The 22,185-nt window shown below is 41.2% G+C and overlaps 3 protein-coding genes and 1 long non-coding RNA gene across 5 annotated transcripts in view; 3 read left to right on the top strand and 1 right to left on the bottom strand.

The window, feature by feature from the left end:
- The first annotated feature begins 1,866 nt into the window (after positions 1-1,866).
- On the top strand, positions 1,867-4,445 carry LOC126392932 (zinc-binding protein A33-like). The gene has a single exon (XM_050048698.1). It carries the CDS (start codon positions 1,984-1,986, stop codon positions 3,376-3,378), a length of 1,395 nt encoding a protein of 464 aa, XP_049904655.1. The 5' UTR covers positions 1,867-1,983; the 3' UTR covers positions 3,379-4,445.
- A 210-nt stretch (positions 4,446-4,655) lies between these two features.
- Positions 4,656-8,516, top strand: tmem177 (transmembrane protein 177). Its single transcript, XM_050049380.1, has 3 exons — positions 4,656-4,731; positions 6,870-7,127; positions 7,377-8,516. Exons 2-3 carry the CDS (start codon positions 6,927-6,929, stop codon positions 8,106-8,108), a joined length of 933 nt encoding a protein of 310 aa, XP_049905337.1. The 5' UTR covers positions 4,656-4,731; positions 6,870-6,926; the 3' UTR covers positions 8,109-8,516.
- Positions 8,517-12,627: 4,111 nt separating this feature from the next.
- ptpn4a (protein tyrosine phosphatase non-receptor type 4a) overlaps positions 12,628-22,185 on the top strand; it is an 84,095-nt gene continuing 74,537 nt past the window's right edge. Inside the window, exons 1-2 of one of the 2 annotated variants that reach the window (XM_050048218.1) lie at positions 12,628-13,140; positions 21,361-21,443. The gene's annotated coding sequence lies outside the window, so the exon portion shown is untranslated. The remainder of the gene's footprint in view (positions 13,141-21,360; positions 21,444-22,185) is intronic. The other variant, XM_050048217.1, reaches the window with a different exon arrangement.
- LOC126392672 (uncharacterized) lies at positions 15,112-16,600 on the bottom strand. Its single transcript, XR_007570205.1, has 3 exons — positions 16,541-16,600; positions 16,151-16,208; positions 15,112-15,548 (listed from the first exon to the last, which is right to left on the bottom strand). It is a non-coding gene; the product is annotated as an uncharacterized LOC126392672 (long non-coding RNA).

Below are 22,185 nucleotides of genomic sequence, written 5' to 3'. Positions count from 1 at the left end.
ATATTTAGATTTAACTATTTAATATATTTCTAAGTTAACAAATATTGCTGTAAATGTGGTAAAAGGTGACGTTAAAAAATTCACAATACTTTTTTAAACATTGTTTGGAGCTAAATGTGGCAAAATGTTGATGTTATTTTCAGCGTGAGACTCTTTACAAACGGCACCCCATACACACACACACACACACACACACACACACACACACACACACACACACACACACACACACACACACACACACACACACACCGCTTCCTTTTTAAAATAACAGGAGATTAAAATTGTCAACAAGATAAGGAATAAAGTAATAACATTACAATAAACACTGACAGAAGCCTTGCAATATATATTATTTATTTATTCATTCATTTAGAGAAATGTGACCATAGAACATAATGCAACACACTAATTGCAGTCACCGAGGTCTCTTGGAAGGATGGAAAACACCAATAGGGCTTTAATGAGCCGTTCCCATCTCACACCCACAGTGCACTGGCTTGGAAAAAAAGAGAGATGTGGGGGGAATCGACTTAAAGGAAATACCTCATCCATAAAATGACCCTTTGTATATGAATTAGTCATACCGTGCTACCTAAAATTCGTCAAGAATCGTTGTTTTTCTCACATGCCTCCATTGAAAACAGCATACATTATTTATCCAGTCCTATGCTCTTTCACTGAAACCTTATTATTCAAACCTGAACTGAAAGTGAAACTTACCTCAGAGCCAGCCTCCAGTACTGACGTTTTTGAGCCACATCAAAGTTAGCTCATATACATGTTATCAGAGCTACATCAATTTAGAAACATAAATAGAACAAAGGTACAAAGGCAACATGTCAGCGGTTTGCAGAAACATACAATGCCAACATTTTCTTCTGCCAACTGGGCAGATTTTCATCCAATGCACTAAAAAGAGAATCATCAGTTTAACATTAATACATCTGTCTATTTTTCATACCTTTTTATGCTTTGCAGGGTGGAGGGAAACTGGAAACAATATAAGGACACATAGTTTTTTACTTAAATTACATTTTCCAAGTAACATATGGGAGGAAACAGAAGAGGACAGATAAACAGAGTACAGAGGAAACTGCAGTGTAACAGCAGCCGTGTCACAAGTAACAGAAAAAACAGAAAAAATAATAATACTAACAAGAAATTGAACCAAAACTAAAAATTACGACCATACTTGAGCTAGAATATAGGCTATAATCACAGCCCTTATATGCCCTATGGGTAGTGCAAGGCTTAACTGTCTCTTCTTTGTGGATTCATACTATGAATGGCTGTGGGCATGATACTACTCTTGGGGTGGAGAGGTGCCAGCTGATGGCTTTAGCCCCCACCGCTAGTTCCACTCCCAAAGCCTTTATATTATATTTGATACGTCATAATTCCCTCTCTAATATCTTTTTTAGATTATTGTGAAAACATCAACACATTTTTCCTTCAAACTGTATTTATTCAAGTTTCTCGCCAAAAGCTATATTTTATGAGATTACACTGAACATGTCATGATACTCATGTTCACTGAACAGAACTTGAACGCATCACAATGTAAATCAATACAATCTCCATGAGGCAGCAGGAACCCAGACAGGGTTATTTAGTAGGCTTTGCTATGTAGTTATGTTGTTGTGGCCTTATGTGATATTTCAAAGTAATAGTAGTGAAGCCCCCTATGGATGACGGCGCCCCTAGCATTCTCCTATAGTACTTCACTGACTTGGGGAAACCACTACATTTCCCAAGGTTATTATATGACTCAGCGCGAGCAACACCATGCGTCATAAGCTAATTTCACGATAGCCAATGGGAGGAGAGATAGCATGTTTTTTCCCTCAACTTCGAAACCAACTGTGCAGATGTGAGACGGTGGACAAGCTCGATGGGACAGAGACTTTATGTGTAAAGAGAAAGTTGTGACAGTCGGCAAAAGTTGTAAACCCGGACAGATAAGAAGAAGCAGCGGAAGACATGGCCTCCACCTCCCCCTGGTCAGCTCAAAGTGAGGCGCTGTCCTGTCCGGTGTGCCAGGACATCTTCAAGGACCCCGTGCTTCTCCCTTGTAGCCACAGTTTCTGTAATGACTGTGTGAAGACATGGTGGAAAACGAAAAAATCGCGTGAGTGTCCTCTTTGCAAGGCAGTGTCGATACGTAAATTACCACCTCGCAACCTGGTGTTGAAAACCCTGTGCGAAACTTATCTGCTGGAGATGGACCCAGAGGTTTTCTGTCGCCTCCACAGCGAGAGGCTCAGACTCTTCTGCCAGGATGACCAGACACCTGTCTGCCTCGTCTGTAGAGACTCAAGACTGCACACAAATCACAGGTTTTCTCCCGTTAACGAGGCAGCAGAGAGTCTCCGAAAGGACCTGGGGGATTACCTGAGTCCTCTGCAAGAGAAAGTGAAACTCTTCAACAAAGTGAAACGAAATTGGGACAAAATAGATGAAGAAATTAAGACTCAAGCTCGGGAGACAGAGACCAAGATAAAACAGGAGTTCAGTGAGCTTCGCGAGTTTTTGGAATTGGAGGAAGCAATCAGGATCGCAGGACTGAAGGATGAAGAGGAGCAAAAAAGAGGGATGATGAAGGACAAGATTGCAGGTTTGACAGCACAGATAAAGGCCATGGAAAGTACCATAAACACCATCGAGGGAGGCCTGCGGGATAATGACACGGCATTGCTCTTTAAAGTCAAAGCTTTAATGAGTGCAGCTGAGCGCCCCCTGCCGGATGACCCAGAGCAGCTCACAGATGCCCGGATCAATGTTGCCAAACACTTGGGAAATATGCGGGTGAATGTGTGGTTGAAGATGAAGAGCGTGGTGTCATACACCCCTGTGATCCTGAACCCCAACACTGCCCATCCAGAGCTCCACATGTCCAACGATCTGACAAATGTAAGATGTGGACCCAAAGAGACTTTTGCTGCAACCCCAGAGAGGATGAAGCAGCACCGCAGTGTCCTGGGCGATAAGGGCTTCACATCAGGGTGTCACAGCTGGGACGTGCAGGTGAGAGACAATCATGTGTGGGCACTGGGTGTGATAGCACAGGATGCCCAGAGGATGGGAGACATACTGTCTGGGTTATGGATGCTGAGGTGTTGTAATGATAAATTCACAGCATTCTCCCCATCATGCTCAGGGTCTGTCCTCCCTCTGAGGCACAGGCTGTGGAGGGTCAGAGTGCATCTGGACTGTGACAAAGGGAGGCTGTCCTTCATTGATCTAGACACTAACAAAGCCATACATACCTTCACACACGCATTCACCAGCCGCCTGTTTCCATACTTCAACACCTGGAGTGACCACCCACTGAAGATAATGCCAAGAAACCTCTTTAACATTAACGCTATTGTGTGAAACTGATTTGGTGATGCGCCATTATTATTTGCCATATTTTTTTTTATCAAGCCAGAGAACCTGTTTTATCTCTGGGGGTCATCATTGTGGCAACAAAAGTAATGGGCAATCGCTGCATTGGATGAAAATAAAATAAATGATGGTACAGTATAGGCAAGTACTGTACATGCTGAGAGAACACAACAGAATGTACACGTGGAAACTGTAAATAAATGTAGACTCAGATTGGAGCAGAATTGGGAATAATTAAAATTGTGTATTTAGAGACGTGTGCAATGTAAAATATAGTAAAAACTACCAATATGCAGCCGTAGTAACTGAATATATGCACAATTACAGAAATGTGAATTTTTCATATAGATGGTCACTTTGTTAATTCTTTTGTGTTTGTATTTTTCTTCCTGTTGGGGTTCAATCAAGGTAGGGTTAGTGCAATTGCATTAAATAGTTAAATATTTTGATTGAGTGTATATGTATGCATATGCATATAGTCTGCGTTTCTCTTCTGCAGTTTTGGGAGTCTCAGGGATTTTTCATGTAGATGGTCACTTTGTTACTTCATTTGTGTTTGTAATTTTCTTTCTTTTACACTTTTTTTGAAGTACTGTTAGGGTGTTGTTGATACCATTACACTGAATAGTTGAAAGTTAAGCTTGACTGTATTTTTATTTTTATTATTTTGCATTTTTCTACCACAGTGTGGGGTTCCTTATTTGTTATTAAATTGCCTTTATACAACTTTGAATAATCCACTTTTGTGTATAAAAAATAAAATAAAGTGTGTAAATGGAAAAAAAATGTATAGACCAAAGCAATAAGATACTTTATTATTACTTTGTTAAGGTGCCATCAGGGTGGTGGTACCTCTGTGGTCATATACTGTTACATACACTGAACACTGAACAGTTAACTTGATTGTATCTTTTATTTGCATTTCTCTGCCTCACTGTTGGAGTGCGTTAAGACTACTGTTAAATGTTCACTTTAAATGGTTACACTTATCTAAGTGTGTAAAACAGTGAAACAGTTGATTAACAAGAATAATAAAACACTTTGTGTCTGAATAAGAGTGTGTGCATTTTTATTATTGTTATTTTCATTAATCGTTGAACAATAATTTATTAGCTTTGTTTATCAATCACACTAACTGACATGTGGTTTAGAATAAACGATTTCCTACTATACAAATGGGAAAATACATCACTGTATAAGGTACTAACATTCAGGCAGACTGTTACATCCACTGTCGTAAAACTGTCGCGCAACACCATGACGACAGCTAAATCGCTTTACGGACGGAACAGTTCTGTCACATAACTATGTCGGCTGTCCTTGTAAAGATGTGGAGAGCATGTGAGTGAAACAAGATGTGTGTTTGATATTTAGACAGTAAATTGCCATTGTTTTTAGTGACGTTATGAACTAAAACGGAAAGCGGTTGTTTAGCTAATGTTGCTGTAACGTTACATTGTGGACAATGTGCCTCAAACAAAAAAACTAATGTTACATTGTGTTAGGTTGCAGCAGTGGAGGCGGTTAACGGTAGTTGTTGCATTTTAGTGCTGCTGTGTACTGTTTTAGCGACGTTAAATAACTAGATATTACTAGACTATAATTATTAGCATGCACTGCTAGGCTAACTTCAGTTCGGCACTGTCTAGAAAATGAAATAAAGCTACCCAAAGCCTGATACTGATAAGGTTGCTAACATTTTGTGTATGACTATTTGCACGGCCCTTCATGTAGTTTAAGCGTGAGCAGGACATTCACTGGTAATTTCACTCAGCCTGTAGTGTCAAATAAGTTCAGGAAACTGTCGTTAGGGACTGTTCGTTATTTATTGGGGGTACAAAATAGGGGAGCTATGTCAAATTTTTAAACATTGAAGAGGGACTTATGTTCCCTCAGGAAACATACCCAAATCTAAGCTTAAGATAGTGATATTTCACAAAAATCACTTTGTTTTACATGTCTCACTTAAAATTTTAGGGCCGCTGTGAGCTGTGAAATTACTTAGGGCAACAAAAAAGTTTGTCCTGGGTGTGTTTGTACAATAGACAAGAAAGGAAGGTAGAGGATGTACCTGCACACTAATACAACTGGGCAGGACAGTCACAAAAGGTCACAGGCTGAGATCAGTGCAACAATTTGTCAGTTTATTAAGGACATCTGTGCACTAAAAGAAGAATGCTCAAAGTACACTCATGATTTCAGCCTGTGGACCTTTTTGTCGCTGTCCAGCCCAGTTTCATTGGTGTGCTAGTATCTCCTCTGCCGTCCTTTCTCACCTAAAATTTGACATTAACAAAATATTTCCATTAGCCAGATCCTGTAAAAAACATTAAATGCTGCACTCCTGCATGCATGATAATAGTAAAAAAAACAAAACCCAAAAAAACAATGCTTTTTCTAGCTCCAGGATTCCATTTTATATTTTTAACTTTCAAACGTCAAAGAAGTTTTTAAAATCATAACATCCGCTGTACAGAGTAACTGGTATTTTTCTGGCTGGCCACTCCTATCACTGTTGTGTACAGTTTATTTTGGAAAACACTCATCATGTACATGCTGCTGATACTGGGTGCATGCGTGGGGAGTGTGTGATGTGAAGGCTTTATAAAATTTTGTTGGTTTTGTGTGGTAAGGTTGGCTGTCATGCACCCATATTCTGCAGAATTGCACACACAGCTTGTGTGAGGATGATGCAATTTGTAAGAAGGGTTTGCATTTTGCTTCAGGAATCAGCTGTTTGATTTGGTGATTACATTGGCTCAAATATCAACATTTGGTGTAAATGTTTAAAAAAAAAAAGAAAAAAAAAAAGATTAGGGCCTATTCATGGTGGAGGAAGGGTCATGTATTTTCCCCCAGTCACTCAGGGAAGCTCAAGGAAAAATACTCCTCACCCTTCCCCTCACTTGGGAGGGTGAGGATTAAAAAAAAAAATTAAAAGATAAAAAATTGACACCTCAGCCTCCCCTTCTTCTGATATGTTAAGAACAGTCCCTTCACTGTGCCTTTCAAGACCAGGCAAGGACATGATGTTATGTTCCCACATTTTCAGTGTCGATATGAGGCCGAGTTCCTGGAGGAGGCTTTATCTGTGGACTGGAACATAAAGTAACACAATGCATTAGTTGTGTCAGCTATTATGTTCCCATCTGGTGTTAATGGCTCCCTGGTTAACCTTGAAAACATAATGGCCAGGGATTGTGATATAGAGCTTTTAACTAAAGCTAACTCATAGTGATGAAGGTGATGTTACGGAGGCCTCTTGGTTAAAGAAAGTATTCCATCAACAGGACAACAAAGGTTCACATCCCTGCCTGAAGTGTCCTTGAGAGACACTTAAACTCTACATTACCTCTTCGAAAGGGAGGGAATTTTTCCGACAGTGTCATGCTTCTGTTGAATTGAATCCGCCTTCTGCATATCTGTGACTTGCAGGCCCGTTGGTATACTCATAAACGTTTTGTCTGCCTCCTTCACAGATGCCACCTACTGAAGTCTGCAGCAGCTAACTGACACAAAAGCAGTCGAGACGTGACATGGCGTCCCGCTTCCTCAAGTACACGGTGCTTCTCCAGAAGTACAGGACTCCACTGCTTATTGCGAGCTGTGGTGGGGTGTTTGCCGCCAAAATATTCTACCATGTGTTCCCTGACCACACCTACCGTCAGCTCTATCAGGCCTGGTCCAAAGGAGAACCAGCCACACTGTCTGAAAAGCTCGAGGACGTTTTCCAGCAGGTAGTGCTGTCCAATCAGGTTATATTTAATACACAGTTGTGGCAGGGTTATCTGCATTATTGCACATCATTTTTACAGTAGTTGAAATAAGAACAGTTAAAAGAAGATACTAACCTTGTTTAACTCAATTAAACAACAGCACTCACAAAGTGTTGCTTTATAGTTTATGGAAGTGCAGTAACATCGGTTTTTAATAAAGTGCAGTAAAAAGAAAGTGACAAAATCCAAATTCCAATGTTGTCATTTTAGGTGTTGAAGGACTACGGTATCACATCAACCAAGAACTTCTCTGCCTTCGCCTCCTTCGGCTTCCATCCGGTTGGTGCTGGTGTCCCTTGGCTTTTTGCAGGGGCTCAAATCGGCATCCCAGCAAACTTTAACAGCACTGGCGATGACTCTAGTGGCATCACCAATCGCACAATCTTTATCAATGGCAAAACGGTGGACTGGAGCAGCGAAACTGGCGCCGCTCTACAAGAGGCACTGGTCTTTTCCCCTGAGGCACAGAAGTTCGCCTTAGCACGAGAAGTGGCCCGCCTGCAGTCCGGAGGACCCGTTGTGAGTGCTGCTGTTGCCCCGCTCTGCCTGGGTGGGGTTTGGGTTTACAGCGTGCTCATGAAGCAGGTGTTTGGGCTCCACACCGGGCCTGTGCTACTCCGCGGGGGCGTGAACATTCTGGCACTGGGGCTCGGTGCCGTGTCCTACTTCCTCACCTCGGATGCTGTTGGCCAGTGGATTGACTATAGCTCTGACCGGCAGGCTGCAGGAATTTCTCGTGATTACGCCAAAGGAGGGGTAGAGTTTTACGATAAGATTCTTGCCAGAAACAAAACACTGCGCTCCCTGATGGGGAGAAAGGGAGAGGAGATGTACGCCCCGAGTGGGAACTTGTTTCCTGCTCACCTGCTTCAGCTGAAACACACACCGTACACATCCAGAAGGGACGGGATCCTCACTCTGCTGAGAGAGGAAAAATCTTGAGAGACTGTGGGGCGGCAGGGGGGATGTAAGCTGAACCTGTCGATCTATACGTTGTGCTAATCATGAATAGACTGTTGAATAAAAGCAGGATAAGATGGTTCCTGAGTTTGTTTTTGAAGCAAAAAAACCCAAGCCAAAATCATTAATAACATTTTTTTTCCAAAGAAGTATGTCATCCCACGAAAGATGAATGTTATTTTGTTTAACGTCTTGTGAATTCTGAAGTGCGGAACAACACAAATGACAGGACAGCCTTGTAAAGTGCTTTGGTGTCCAGTATTTAATGGACAGTTTGACTGGTGGGTTATTTATCCAACAGAAGACAAGATTCCAGTGGTTACCCAATGTTCAAATAGATATTTTTGAAGCCTGTTCAGAGCATAAAATAAAATAAATGTTGCTGAGTAGACCTGGGTGAACAGCCTTTGTCATGCAGAATACGGTGTTGTTCTTTCTCTCTAGATTTTAGAATTAGAAGCTATTAGAAATGATCAGTGTTGCAAAACACTCTGTTTACTACAGGCTGGGAATCACCAGAGGATCCACGATACGTTATTATCACGATACTTAAGTCACGATGCAATAATATTGCGATAAAATATATTGCGATTTATTACCTTTTTTCAACTGTAACTTATGTTTCCAAAGAAAAACTTTGTCATCAGATGTTTTATCTAGATTTCAGTGTGTTCATCTCACGTAAGCCATTTTTTGCAGCAGCAGCAAAGTGTATCTAGTAGACTGAAAAAGCCATTGATTATTTTAGTAGGCTAACTAAAGTGTAATTTGAATTTGTGGTATTAATAATTTATTTAATAAAAATTTGATACTTGGCACTGTGGGACGATACGATATTACCACACGATACTCGCAATACTATGCTGTATCAATTAATTCCCCCACCCCTGCTGTTTACCAGGCCAGTTTGTCCATATTACAAAAACAAACAAACAAACAAACAAACATATATCCTTACATAGATATATTGGTATCTATTCATGTATAGTTCTGTTTATTTGCCCAGGTTTTGAGATATCCATCTACCCAATAGCTGCTGCAATCCCATTACAATCAAGGTGAATGGAATTTAGTTTGTTTTTGATCATTTAACTGAAAACCAAAATACAAAACAAGTAAACAGCAACATGTCGTCCAATAAACAGTGTTCTAGAAACTCTGGATTATCCATAAACCTTTGACCTCGGTGGATTATCCTGAGTGGCAAGCTCATTGTTTACAGCCAGTGGAATTTTTTCACATCCCAGAAGCTGAAACTTCTGATTTCTTCTCCGTGTAGAATCAGTTGATCCGTTCTCAGAAATGGAAAGTGAAGCGACAAAATATAGGCTAATGACAACGCAACACAAGATTCAGTGGTTTCATATCACAGATGTTCAGCATGGGTACAAATATTTAAACAAACTCAAGAGTTTGCCCTTGATGTTTGAGCTTTTAGCTGCTCAGCTGAATGCTTCTTTATAGAGAAATAGCAGTTCATTGTTAGCTGTGTTAGAGAATCTGAAGCACCCTCATGCACAGTATCTTCAGATGTGTTACCACTCAATGAAAGCCAGGTCAATCCATCATAATATCCGAACTATTTGTGTTTTAATGTGTAAATATGGAAGCAATGAACCCCCCACAATGCAGCTGTATGCATCATCCATATGTGCATACTCTGAGAAGATGAAATAGAACTAGTTAATGCAGTATTTTCCCAGTGCATCTATTTAAAAAAGCTCTTTAACCATGTATTTGTCCTTATAAATATGACATCAAGCTGTGTTCACTATAATGAACAGCAGCATTCTTCCATTCATCTCAGGTCAGATCTTGAATAACCTTTCAGGAAGAGTAACACGATGTTCCCACGCATCATTTGCATGACCCTAACTAATTTGTTTAGCGATAATAATCTTAATATGCAGCTTATTGTGGCTCAGAACTCATCATATAGGACCCAAGTTCCCCCAGGTCGTCCGTCTGCATATTAACAAGGTTCAGATATGGTGTTTTAATTACAATTACAATCTTGTACCCTGTGGACTGAACTAAATATAGAAGCACATAATTAATAGTGTTGTAGATAGACATACACTGACTTTTTATATCATTGTCCGTAGAGTGAAGTGGCAGCTACATCCCACTGTGTTCTTCTTTAATGGGTCAATAGAGCTGAAACTAGAAGGCACATGGTGTAATAAAATTTGGACATAAAAGTAGACGGCAGATTTGGTAGAATAAAGGCAGTGTTTTTAACCAGAACAGCTTGGGTTCAGTGTTTTCTGACAGCAAGTGTCCTCTCTGCATTAGCGCCCTTGAGCAAGATGCCGAATATGTTCCAGATTCATGATTATACAGCAGATTGTAGGCTTCGACACGCTGCACCCTGCACTCAGGAAATGCTTTCACCAATATACGAACCAAATATTTTTTGTTGTACTGTAATAATCCTCATATCGTCAGGTCATATTATATTGAAAACACAGTTGGAAAAAAAAATCAATAAATACATATCTGATTAGGAATGTTCCTGTGAAAAAGAAAAAGAAGAAAAAAAAAAATCTTTGAGTGGATATTTAGGTCTACTTCATCATTTTGCCGACTACAAAGTGTCTTTTGGGATATGCATATCAACAACACTAGGCTTATTGTCTTGTTCTCACCACTCTGCTTCATCTGCTTACTCCATTGTATGCCAAGCAGAGTTACTGTACAATGGGCCATTGTTAGTGGCATTGTAGGCTGTTTCTTTGTCAAGCCACTTGAGGTCAGTACAGCCCACATCACCGCTCTCATAGCTTGCTACTACTTTTCTTTCATGGTGCCTTATGAATGACAGGGCTACAGGTTCATTTGGTGTGAATGGACAGGCTTGGACTTGAAGTGAATGAGAACAAACTAGAAAAGAATAATTTTCATAATGGCATTTATTTTGAAAGTCACACAATGATATTCACTCTGGAGTTAAGACTCTTGCAGGGATGTGGCTCTTTTTAAAATGAAATTCAAGTAAAAAAATATATTCTATTAACATCAAATCCAAGTGTGTATGTGTGTTGAGTTTATGGCATGGTTTATTTCTATTTCTATTTAATTCTGGTGGCATTTTTAAACATAAAATAAAATCTAGTTAAATGTTAAGTTAATTTATTTGCACGAGTGCATTATATCACCTACCTATTCACAACTACTCACAAAACAGTGCATTCAAATACATTCAAGGTATACAGAAGGATTTCTCAACACATAAGAAATATGTGCAAATTGTATTGTTGACACAGCATCTCGTTTTCTATCTGAATCAGACAGTAGGTAGACTACTGTGTGTGCGCTAGCAAAATAACTAAACTAAATATTTTTTAACAGTATGCAAAAAATGAAATAATTTGTACAACCTGCAGTATGCACATATTCCTCGTGTTACATTATCCAGTACAGATTAAGATAATGTAAAATATATGGGGTGAAGTCAGGTACATTTGAACACTTTTTAGTAAACTGCCAAGAAAACCATCTAAAAGTCTTGTTATGGATCCCTGCTATATTTCTATGAAGATTAATGTTGCCAAACACACAAAGAGCCCCTGCCTCACTCCAGTGACATGTTCAGATAAAATGCAACTGTCATGTTTGTTTTTAAATGGTTCAGTCAGTTTATCAGTTCAGCCATTAATTCACTGAATCATTATTGTAACCCAACAATTCAATAAAAAAATACCATCCATCTATTCTGTTATTTTGCTCCCTGTTTTCTTGGTGCTGTATTCTCTACAATGGACATGTGTGTGTGTGTGTGTGTGTGTAATGATGATGACTAACCCTGGACAGTTGTGGCTGACATCGATTCACTGCTTCATTTTTACAGGGTGACACACACTAGCATAAGTCATGATTTAAATGGTTCCTATGTTTGTTTGTTTTTGTCCCATTTTACCTGAATGCATTCAGTACACACTCAAAAGCTTTTCCTATAAAAAGTAAAAGTATTGTGAAAATATTTTGATTATAAGACAATCATTTAATAAAATGCAGCATCCTACAACCATATCTGTTATACCCTCGTTATTTTAGCTGCAGTTCTTTTATAACCAAAATGAGAAAATCAACATGCCTCATGGCTTTCCTGGCAAAATCTGGGTCCAGTGAGTTTTGGACTCTCTGTTCTGCCCCACCTAAGTATCTCAGACTAATCAAAATGATTCATTCAATGGTCCATTTTGACCTCAAGTCACATGTTACCTGACTTCACCTCAGGTTATATATCAGTGGTCACATGATGCACATGCTTTGACAGCATAATTTGATTGACCCAAACAAACACACAAAACTGCCATTATGTTCTTCATATGAGCTACAATGCAGCTAATGGTGGAAATATTAAGATTATATTTTGGAGTAGCTGTACCTGTGTGCGCTCAAAAACCAAACCGCGCGCCTCCCGCTCCGTGGCCCCGCCCCTGTGCGCTCGCTTTGCGCCATTACGTCGCTATGCTGATCGCTGCTGTGCTGCAAGGCAGGCAGGCAGGCAAAGCAGCTGCAGAGAGACCAGGGAACGCTGACAACAACTGAGAGGCTCATGTTAGGAAAGTCAGAAACGCAACATTTGCCTGTTTTGTGATCAGATACCCATAGGTTATCACTCGTAACCTTCTCCCCGATAACATTTTCTTCATTTTGACGCATGCGTGGGAATATATTTTTCATTCTCTCGACCTGAAATGACTGCTAGTCGCCTCGTCTAGCCAATGGTTACTGCGGGGGCTCCTGTCTTGTGGATTATCCGTCGTCGCCGAGCCAGTCGCATGGTCGAGCCCGGAGGAGGCCCCGCTCTGCTGGATGGATGTGTGTGAGGCAGCGCCGGACTCCCAGTACTGATGAAGACGGTGATAATGATGATGCTCGGGTTTCATCGGCAGCGGGTGAACTGATCTTGGATGTTCGGGCTATATCGCCCCTACACAAAACATTTCCTCACACGGCAAAAAATATATTCCTTAAAAACTGGACGCCGCTGGAGCAGTTTATGACGGTAAGAAAGACGCTCATTCACAGGCCACCAGTTTTTACAGCCAGCTGACGTTAGCTAGCTAGCTAGCTTAGCGCTGTCACTTTTATACAAGTTGCTCCTCGCGCAGCTAAAAAGGCTAACATTGCGACATAACACTGTGATAGCGCCTTTTTAAATGCTCCATATTATCAATACAACTGTGCGTGCTTGAGGTTGGTACCACAAAAAGAAACAGAAGACACATTTTAAACCATAACCTTAATAGCCAGTGGTTGTGTAGCTCGCTTGTTAGCTAGCTCCCTCTCAGCCCATTCAATATTTTGCAGCTTACTTACCGTAGCTGCGAAACACTCGCAAACCCAGTGTGCGCAGTATTGCTTTTGCATTTAAAGCTTTATTGAATTATTTAAACTTTGCTCGGCCTTACCTCGAGTCGACGTTTATAATTGAGTTTAAAAGGCCGTTAATAGCTCATTCATTATACAGTGCACAATAAGCCCTTTAATGACAGCGTCCAGTTGGCGTTCAATGGAGCCAGTGCGGCGTCAGTGATGTGACGGATGTGGCTTCAAAAATGACATTCCTTTATCATATGTAACAGGCATTAATCAGTGGTTACTGAGGGAGTCGCTTTGCCGTGTTACTGTGTGTCTCACTATATAGCATCCGTGGTAAATAGATAGCCCATAGCGAATACAGACCCTTCAAGTGAAATCGATGTAGGGTTTTGTCATTCATTGGTAATGATTGCTGAGGCACCGTTTGCTTACAACTGCTCTCATGTACGTGTCACATCCCAGAAATGTCACACGAGAGGGCCTATATATGGATAAGCTGCTTATTGCGACCCGGCTTCAGTCGGCCGTGCATCAATAATTCATTTTTTCTGCAAAGTAATTGATAGGAAAGCAGCTATGTCTGCTGACCGAGAAGCTGTTAACTATGTGTTGTTAAGTAATAGATGCGAGGGTTTGCTGTGATGAGGCGTCCTCCTTTTTTTTCGATGACGTAATCCTCCACCATCCGTGCCACATCTTTTGGGTCGCAGTCGGTTCCTCTGCTGCCTGCTGCTTGCCAGTCTGCTGCCGCTGCTGAGATCATATGGACCCTGCTCTGTCCTGTTTGTCTAGCCTCTATCTCTCCCTCCTGGCTTTCTTTTCTTGTCTTTTTTCTTTATCTGAACTGCAAAATGACTTAAGGGCCCCGGAGCTTAAGAGTCACAAATGGTTCTGAATGGGATCTCAGTCAGGGGCAGCAAAGGAAGGGATTGTGAATGGAGTCCAGTTGCTGGGTTCGGGTTTCCAAGTGTCAGTAGCCCCAAAAACATGGATGGGGGTTCCCAGGGATTTGTGAAGGGGGCCCCCAACCCTCATCACACTGTGCGTATTGTACATATTTATATTTTAATATGTAAGATTAGACAGTGACAATAGCTTCTCTACAGTATCAACGAAGGAATCCACATAAGCAATAACCTAAGCAGATGCCTCCCCCCTTAAAAATGGGTGTCTTTGACCTAATGTTGATATTGACCTGAATGCGATTGGGAATCCTTGTCAGAGGCTGATGGCTGCAGAAGCTGAACTACTTATCTTGGGAATTAGGCCTGCCGTGTTGCACATTTTTATTTGGGACACCATATTATATATTAAAGCGGTGGTAGTACGGATTATTTTGCAACACTGGATTTTTAGCTCAGCTCAGGGTAAAGATAGGAGAGTCAGGCATCCAGGATTCTTTAATGGCACAATCTCTGATTGCTGAAACATACCGTAGGATTGGAGGCTGTGCTGTGGTGCCGTTGTCACATAAACATGACTAAATAATGCTGAGCAAAGTGTGTGTTCATTGGTTTTGTTACATGCAGTTTAGCCATTTTTATTTATATATTGCAAATTCATAAATGGTAGAGTCGCAACAATCGATGTATTTGTTTTTAACCATAAAAAAATTGGCAATTAATTTGATAACCTGTTAATCTGAGTACTTTTTTAGGGAAAAAGGTAAAACTTGTCTGATACCAGCTTCTTAAATGTGAATATTTTCAGGTTTCTTATGACCATAAACTGAATATCTTTGGGTTGTGGACCAAACAAGACATCTGAAGACATCATCTAGGGCTTTGGGAAATACTAATCAACATTGTTCACCATTTACTTACATTTTATGGACAAAATAACTAAATGATTAATTGAGAAAGTAATCAACAGATCAGTCGACAACGAAAACAATTGTTAGTTGCAGCCTTCATAAATGATGTGCTGAGGAGAATGCTTCATTGAACTGAACATTTCTTTGCAAGAAGAAGTCTTGAGTTTTAGGAGTGGATGGACTCAGCTGGTGAGGATTAAATTGCCTGTGGCAATGGCCCTGGTTTACTTGAGCAGCGCACCTGAACCTGCCATCCCCATGGCATACAGCAGAAACGTCTGTGAGATAGAGAGAGAACAGATAGCAAAAAGTGAGGGGAAGATGTGAGGTGAGGATATGGATAGTGGGAGACAGAGGAGGCACAGGTGTGGCCGGGGTAATAGGGATAATCTGCACCTGCTTGTAAAGGGCAGGGGGATCCCATGGGAGCAAATTGGGAGTTAGGGAGTATCATCAGATCCCAAAGCGGCTGGCTTAAATTCAACTGTGGGTATGGTGCGGGGCAAGCTGTAATGTACTCTTACCTTTATTTCCAACAATTAGTAGTTATTTTTGGCGATATTTAACCAACACAATAAAAGTCAGACGATGACTAATCATTTCTGCCAAAGGCCTCACTTTAGTTGAAATTATTCTCAGTCTTGGGGCGTAGCCTGCACTCCTGTACTATATGCACAACAGTTTGAGAAACTGTTGGTCAACATTGCCTGCAGCTTTACAACAGGGGCAAAATTAGCTTCAGAATTTTTGGAGGAATTTCATCCATCACTTAAATTCAATACTTGAGTTTATTGGTGCAAGCATTAGGCTGTTTTATTAGTGTAAATGTGGTAAGCAGTAAGGTACAGCAAATTCATGACCACTTGGACATCCTTCTCACCACCACTTTATCATCATGCCACTTTTACAGATGTGTCTCCACAGGTTTGGCTGATGCCCTGCAGAGAAGATGCATAAACATGACAGCCTCCTGGTTAAACATCATAAACCAGCCCACATAGCAAAGTAGTCAAAGGTCAGCCATTGTTCTTGCCGGTTTGAAAGGCTGAGATGTGTATACACAGTGGGATGGGCTAGGAGCACAGAACACTAGAGAATGTGCAGGACATTAAGTGCTTAAATGTCCACTGTTTCACACAAGAAGTCAGTGTTTAGTAGGGAAATAGCGTTTCCTCTTTGCTTTGAGTTTTCTGTTCTTCCTTTTTCTCTCTATCTTTGCCTGACACCTTATGTCTGGTTAGTCTCAACGTTGGAAAAAGACACACCCTACCTTGCAGCGTGGTGCTCAGTTGTGCTGACAGCTCGGTAACTAACTGACAGCGTTGGTAAGAAGACTGCTGGCTGGGTGCTGCAGGCAAGATACATTATCAGACTTCAGAGATGCTAGCATCTGCGTATCTTACATCAGTAAGCTTGGATTCGTTGCCAGAAGAGCTGTGAAATTTTTTTTAGTATCAATTCACTTTCACTTGTGTCACCACAATGTAATTTTTTTATTCTTTGTCAATTCCGTGCTACCAAGTTGCATTTTTTCACTCCTTACACAAATTAACAACTTGGTTAATAAGATTCACACTTGTGCATGTTTCAAATTGAGTAGTACTTACCTTTAAAGATCCCTGATATGATCCTCTTGTTTGTTTGAGTGAGACCAGGCTCACTGGGACTTACGCTGACTGTTGGTGACAGCCCTGTCAAAGAGCAGCCTGTTCATGTTTAACCAAGAGGACCAGCTGCCTGCTCATTCTAATATAACCCTTTGGAAAGCTCACAGTCCTATTTGCAGTTGGGAAGCGCAGTAAGCAGAGCACATTGATAGACAAGAGTTCGGCCATTTCAGTTAACAGTGACTGCACACCGACCCGACCGTTGCCAAGTTACTAGCGATTTTGTGCCAGCTTATTTCTTGAATGTTGTGCATCTTGCATCTGTAATCACATGAGGGGAAATTACTGCCAATAAGTCACTCTGAAACGGGAGGCAAAATAGTCACCATAGATTTACAAATATGCCCACAGGAGGGCATGAAAACAATTTTGCCTAACATGGCACGCGCTGATAGCACTCTCAGATCACCATCGTTGTCGTGAGCTATAGTCCTTTCAGTCTGACTGGCAGTCCTTAAGTGAACCAGCCAAACAGCCATGCCTTCACATAAATATCCAGCCAGATAGCTCTCAGAAAGGCAGCTAGTTAGTGGTCTGTTGCTGGGGCGGATATGGCACAAGTCTTTGGCGAATATCATCTCCGAAGCCCCAAACACAGCTGTGTTTATTCTGTGCAAGATACCACAGCTACAGAATGCCAGGACGAAGGTGCCTTGACAGATCTAGACTCCCCAAAATGAGAAGCGAGGAGTGCCATATTAATGGTGACATGTGAGTTTGGATCGGTAGAAAAGAATAATAGTATCATGTGGATGCATCTGACAGGCTTTTAGCATTTTAGTCACACTATCATTCAGAAAATAGAGGAGAAGACACGTGTGCATACATTTTAAATTTTTAAGCCCAGACTAAAAATAATTATTTCCTGCCTGTGAACACAGGGACAAAAATAACAGTGGCCTTGTGAATTGGGTGTAGATGGGTTCAGTTCTAGTAGGGGGGAAGACTTAAGTTCCTTTCACACATGCACAGCGACCCTGAACTTATATTACCCAGAGGAACTGTATGTGAGAATGCAAATGTCGGAATTAGTTGGACAGGACAATAAACGGACTTAACTGTGCCAGCTCCCTATAGTACAAAGTCCGTGTAATGTCCGATTAAGCCCACATGTGAATAGAGCAGGTCATTGTCCAGAGAATTCACAGCAAGCGAGGGGGCCTGCTGATGACATTTCTGTCATGCAAGAAGATAGACATCGCAGGGTGAAGAAGAAGAAGGGTCGTTTAAACAAAGACACCAACAAATATGTCTAATTGGAGGGATGACAAGACTAAGGAACTTCTGTCAGTAAGGGCCATCGCCAAAAGCGTCAGATAAATTCAAGGAATGGCATGAGACTCGGCTGTTCATGGCCAGATTAAACAAACAAAACACTGCGATTTCTGCAGCGTATTTCTTAAGTCATGTCCTGCCTCCTGTGCTCCTCACCTAAATCAAACCAAGTGTCTCCAGTATGTGAGAACGTATCGACATGGACGATCTCCTGTCGTGCCATATGTGTGAAAGGGCAACTCTGGACCTGATTCTCTAGACATTGTCCGGAGTTCATATGAAAAATGACGGCTTCATTTTGTCTAGGGATGAACAGAATGCATTCATAGTTGGACAGTGGCAGTATTGTCATATAGATCCCAGTGATTCTTCATGCTTATATAAGATTATTCTAATGAGTCCTATGAGTCATTATATCACTCAGTAGGACCTTTTTCATGGAACGTGAGTTCGTAGTGGTTGTAGCTCTCCTTCTGTTCCATTTTAAGATTTTTTTTTTAGACATATTTTTGTCAGATCAGGGTCACCTCCTCCATCCCATCCCCATCCTCCTCACGCACACTCTGTCTCTCTTTCTCTCTCCGTCTCTATCTCTCCCTGTGCCCGGCGTTGGTGTATCTGGATCATGCATAACTAATCAGATGAAACTGCATATTATGGTAATGGTGTTCTCAGTTAGTGGGCAGTCATAATGGTTTGATTAGCTGAAACAGCATGTTATCCAGCCAGAGAGACGAGCTCGAGACCGACCCCCTACTTCTTACTCTCGCTGTCTCACACACACACACACACACACACACACACACACACACAGACTGAGTAAATGCTATGAAACCACCACTTATGTTGAGGTATACAGAAATCAGACTACACCAGCGAGAACTGTCACTCCGCATGTGTGCGCAATATCTGATTCTTATGTGTAAATATTGTTGACACCATAATTATAAAGTACTAGAAATCAGCGCTTGTGATCCTATAATGGCCGTAACAGTTTTTATTAAGCACGCATTTTTATCAATGATATTTAAACTAATTATATTTACTTATTGTCTCTTAATTTGATGCAGGTGTAAAATTTGTAGAGCATATCACATTCAAATTTATTCCACAGACTCTTGGAGATCCTCCATCTTTTGATCTGCTTATACCCCAGTGTGGTAGTTTGACTTCCTGAAGACCACTGGATCATTTTTTCTCTCGTACCTACATCTACAAATTGACTCAAAACTTTATGATTTAGCAAGAGAGTTTGACTTCTTTTACTCCACTGGCCCACAAGCCTTTAGGCCTTGGCAACATAAGTAGTGGCTCCAGATATCTGTTGTAATTCATCATCGGTATTTGCCCCATTATGAGTCACTTGTGTGTTCTAACCCAGTTCCTGAAAAATGCAGGGCTTGATTTTGCAGACAGAGCCAGGAGATAAAGCTAGCTAGATTATAGTTTAGGGTGATGTGAGAGAGACTTAGCTAGCCTTGCAGAGGTTGGATTAAGACAGTGCAACATAAAGACATTAAAGGATTAACATGATCATTGATGATCACTGGATATGACACAGATAGACGCAGAGATGGGCTTCAGATAAACGGGGGAATGGGAGACGAGGGCTGCTGGACAGGTGGGCAAACAGCAGGGGACGGGGTGCAACTGATCGGCATCAAAGGGTGGATTGAATATGTGAAGCAGTAGATGTTTGGCCTGAAATAATAGATGTACTTAATCCAAGTTTAAAAGGAACAGGCATTTTCTGTATAACAGAGCACCATTTACGAACACTTAATCCTATTCTCATAGTATATTCAAAAGTTCAAATATGAAATATTTTTATCATAAAGGCACATGTGTAGCTCTGCTCTACTCTAGCTGTGCTTACAAAGCAAATAAAACATAATCCCTGCCGCTCCTTTCTTTTCCATAACATGTGGAGTTCCTTCTGTCTGACTCTCTACTAAGCTTATCCATCCAGAGCTCTGTTGTCTTTTGGGATTCGTACCAAGAACCAATTTTAAATTATTGCTGCTAACTGATCAGCCAGAACCAAACTAATGATGTACTCCTGGGCAATAGGTGCTACTCATCAGACATCATTCATTCATTGAACTGTAGATACATGTTGTTTGCTCGCAGTTGTATACATTTCTTGCTTTAGCTATAAGTTAATATTGACTTTAATATTGGCTTGTGTGCACACTTAAGCAAAGCAAATATCATACAGGAATTGTCAGTTACCATTTATAAACACAAGGTTCAGACTTGGCCTCTCCTCCCTACATTGCTTATATGAACACTGCAAGCTACTGTAGTAATGTAGGAACATTACGTTTGTTGTTGTCCATCCTCTCCGTCAGTGCTCGCAAGCGAAAGTGAAAGCCAACCCCACTTTTACTCCTGTTTCAGAATGAGCTTTGTCCACTTGGCGTTTCGCCTCGATATATTTGCATTCTATTTGGAGCTGTGTCCATGATTTTCATAGCTCCCTCTTGGATGTGTGTCCCTTCTGCCTGTTCGCTATAGTCCAGACCTCACCTGCGCACTGTTACTGGCTGGAGACGTCCAAAACACACCTGAATAAGAAGAAAATTATAAAATGCAAGCAGAGGGAAGGGTTTCTGCAGATGAATACACTGCCACACACTTCTAATGACTCATCAGTGATGAATGAGAGGGGATTACTTTTGTATGAGTTACACATTGTTTTTTAAGAAACTCTTTCATATTACACTTCTAAGTGTGCTTGTTTGTTGTCACAGTCACGGCCCTTGCAACCAAATTAGACAATATGCCATACATTGTGTAGCAAAATGGCTGCTGCTCCACTGTCGGCGTTATGTGACCACTTCCCCTGGCTCAGTTACGTTGGAGGGATAGTGATATAATCATATTTGACTTTTCATGGAAGTCATCTGTTGAATTTTGACACAGGGTTTTACTCCCTTATTGAAGTCTGCATACATATTAGAAAGGTAATTAGGACTTAGCTCAGATGTGGTGACAAAAGTACGAGTGTTGGGAATTATTGCATCAATCTTGGTCAGACGTCTTTCAGACACAAACTGCTCATAGACTGACGCTGGAGTCAAAATGGGGCTAAGATGATGAGATCAGTCCTTCCTGACCACCACTGCTCCTTGTCGTATTATTACAGAATAACCCCCTGGATGTTATGATTATACCTAAAGAGAGGACTCCTCTCCACTGCAGCCCCACCCCCACCTTTACACTCCTCAGGTATGTGAGTACAGCTGGCTCCTCACTCTTTACTCAAGAATTACGCTCCAGTGCGTGTTTTGGCTTGTCCTTTCCTTCACTATCACCCTTCCCACTATCCCCAAAAATGCACACACACAGCAACATATACCTTTCTAGGCACATTTACACGTATAACCACCATTTCCCTAAAGGTGTATTACAGTTTGCCCAGCAAAGAGTTGTAGATCCATTGCCATGCGCTCTTTATAACCTGCCGCTTGTGCAACCTGAGCTTAGTGCGTGTGTGTGAGTGTGTCTCAGGTCTGCCTTTGAAACAGCTGCTTAAAGAGCCTTGAATACCTCAGGAGGTCAAAGGACACAGTTGCTTAAGAACAGTGGGTCAGAGCCAAAAATGGATTTCACTTCTTATTCTGCTGTGCCCCCCTCATGAGAATTAGCAAGCGTTCATTGTCTTTGATCGCAGGTTGAGGTGTGACCAGCAGAGGTTAAAGAAAGACCCAGGTTTAGTATTTTTTTCTCAGAGTTTCCATAGATTAAATTACTTCCAATTGTGCAGCTAGAAAGTGGCAACATTAGGAGTTACAGAACCTGTAATAATTCAACTCTTCCAGTCAGGCAGTGGCAAATGAGCAGCACTAGTGAGAGACTCATACACGGGTTACCGTGTTTCTAAACCTTGAGTTTCCTGCCCTCTTTTTCAGACCTGCAGTGTGTTTTTGTGTGACACTTGACAGGGTTATTTCTGGAACATCAACAGTTT

The sequence above is a fragment of the Epinephelus moara genome, chromosome 7 (genome assembly GCF_006386435.1).
Source record: "Epinephelus moara isolate mb chromosome 7, YSFRI_EMoa_1.0, whole genome shotgun sequence".
NCBI classification, from domain to species: Eukaryota; Metazoa; Chordata; class Actinopteri; order Perciformes; family Serranidae; genus Epinephelus; species Epinephelus moara.
The sequence above is the reverse complement of the archived record's forward strand: the minus strand, read 5'-3'. Positions and strand labels throughout refer to the sequence as shown.

Coding starts and splice junctions, on each gene's coding strand:
- LOC126392932 (XM_050048698.1), top strand. CDS start 1,984: ATGGCCTCCACCTCCCCCTGGTCAGCTCAAAGTGAGGCGCTGTCCTGT.
- tmem177 (XM_050049380.1), top strand. CDS start 6,927: ATGGCGTCCCGCTTCCTCAAGTACACGGTGCTTCTCCAGAAGTACAGG. Junction 7,128..7,376: donor TCGAGGACGTTTTCCAGCAG/GTAGTGCTGTCC, acceptor TTGTCATTTTAG/GTGTTGAAGGACTACGGTAT.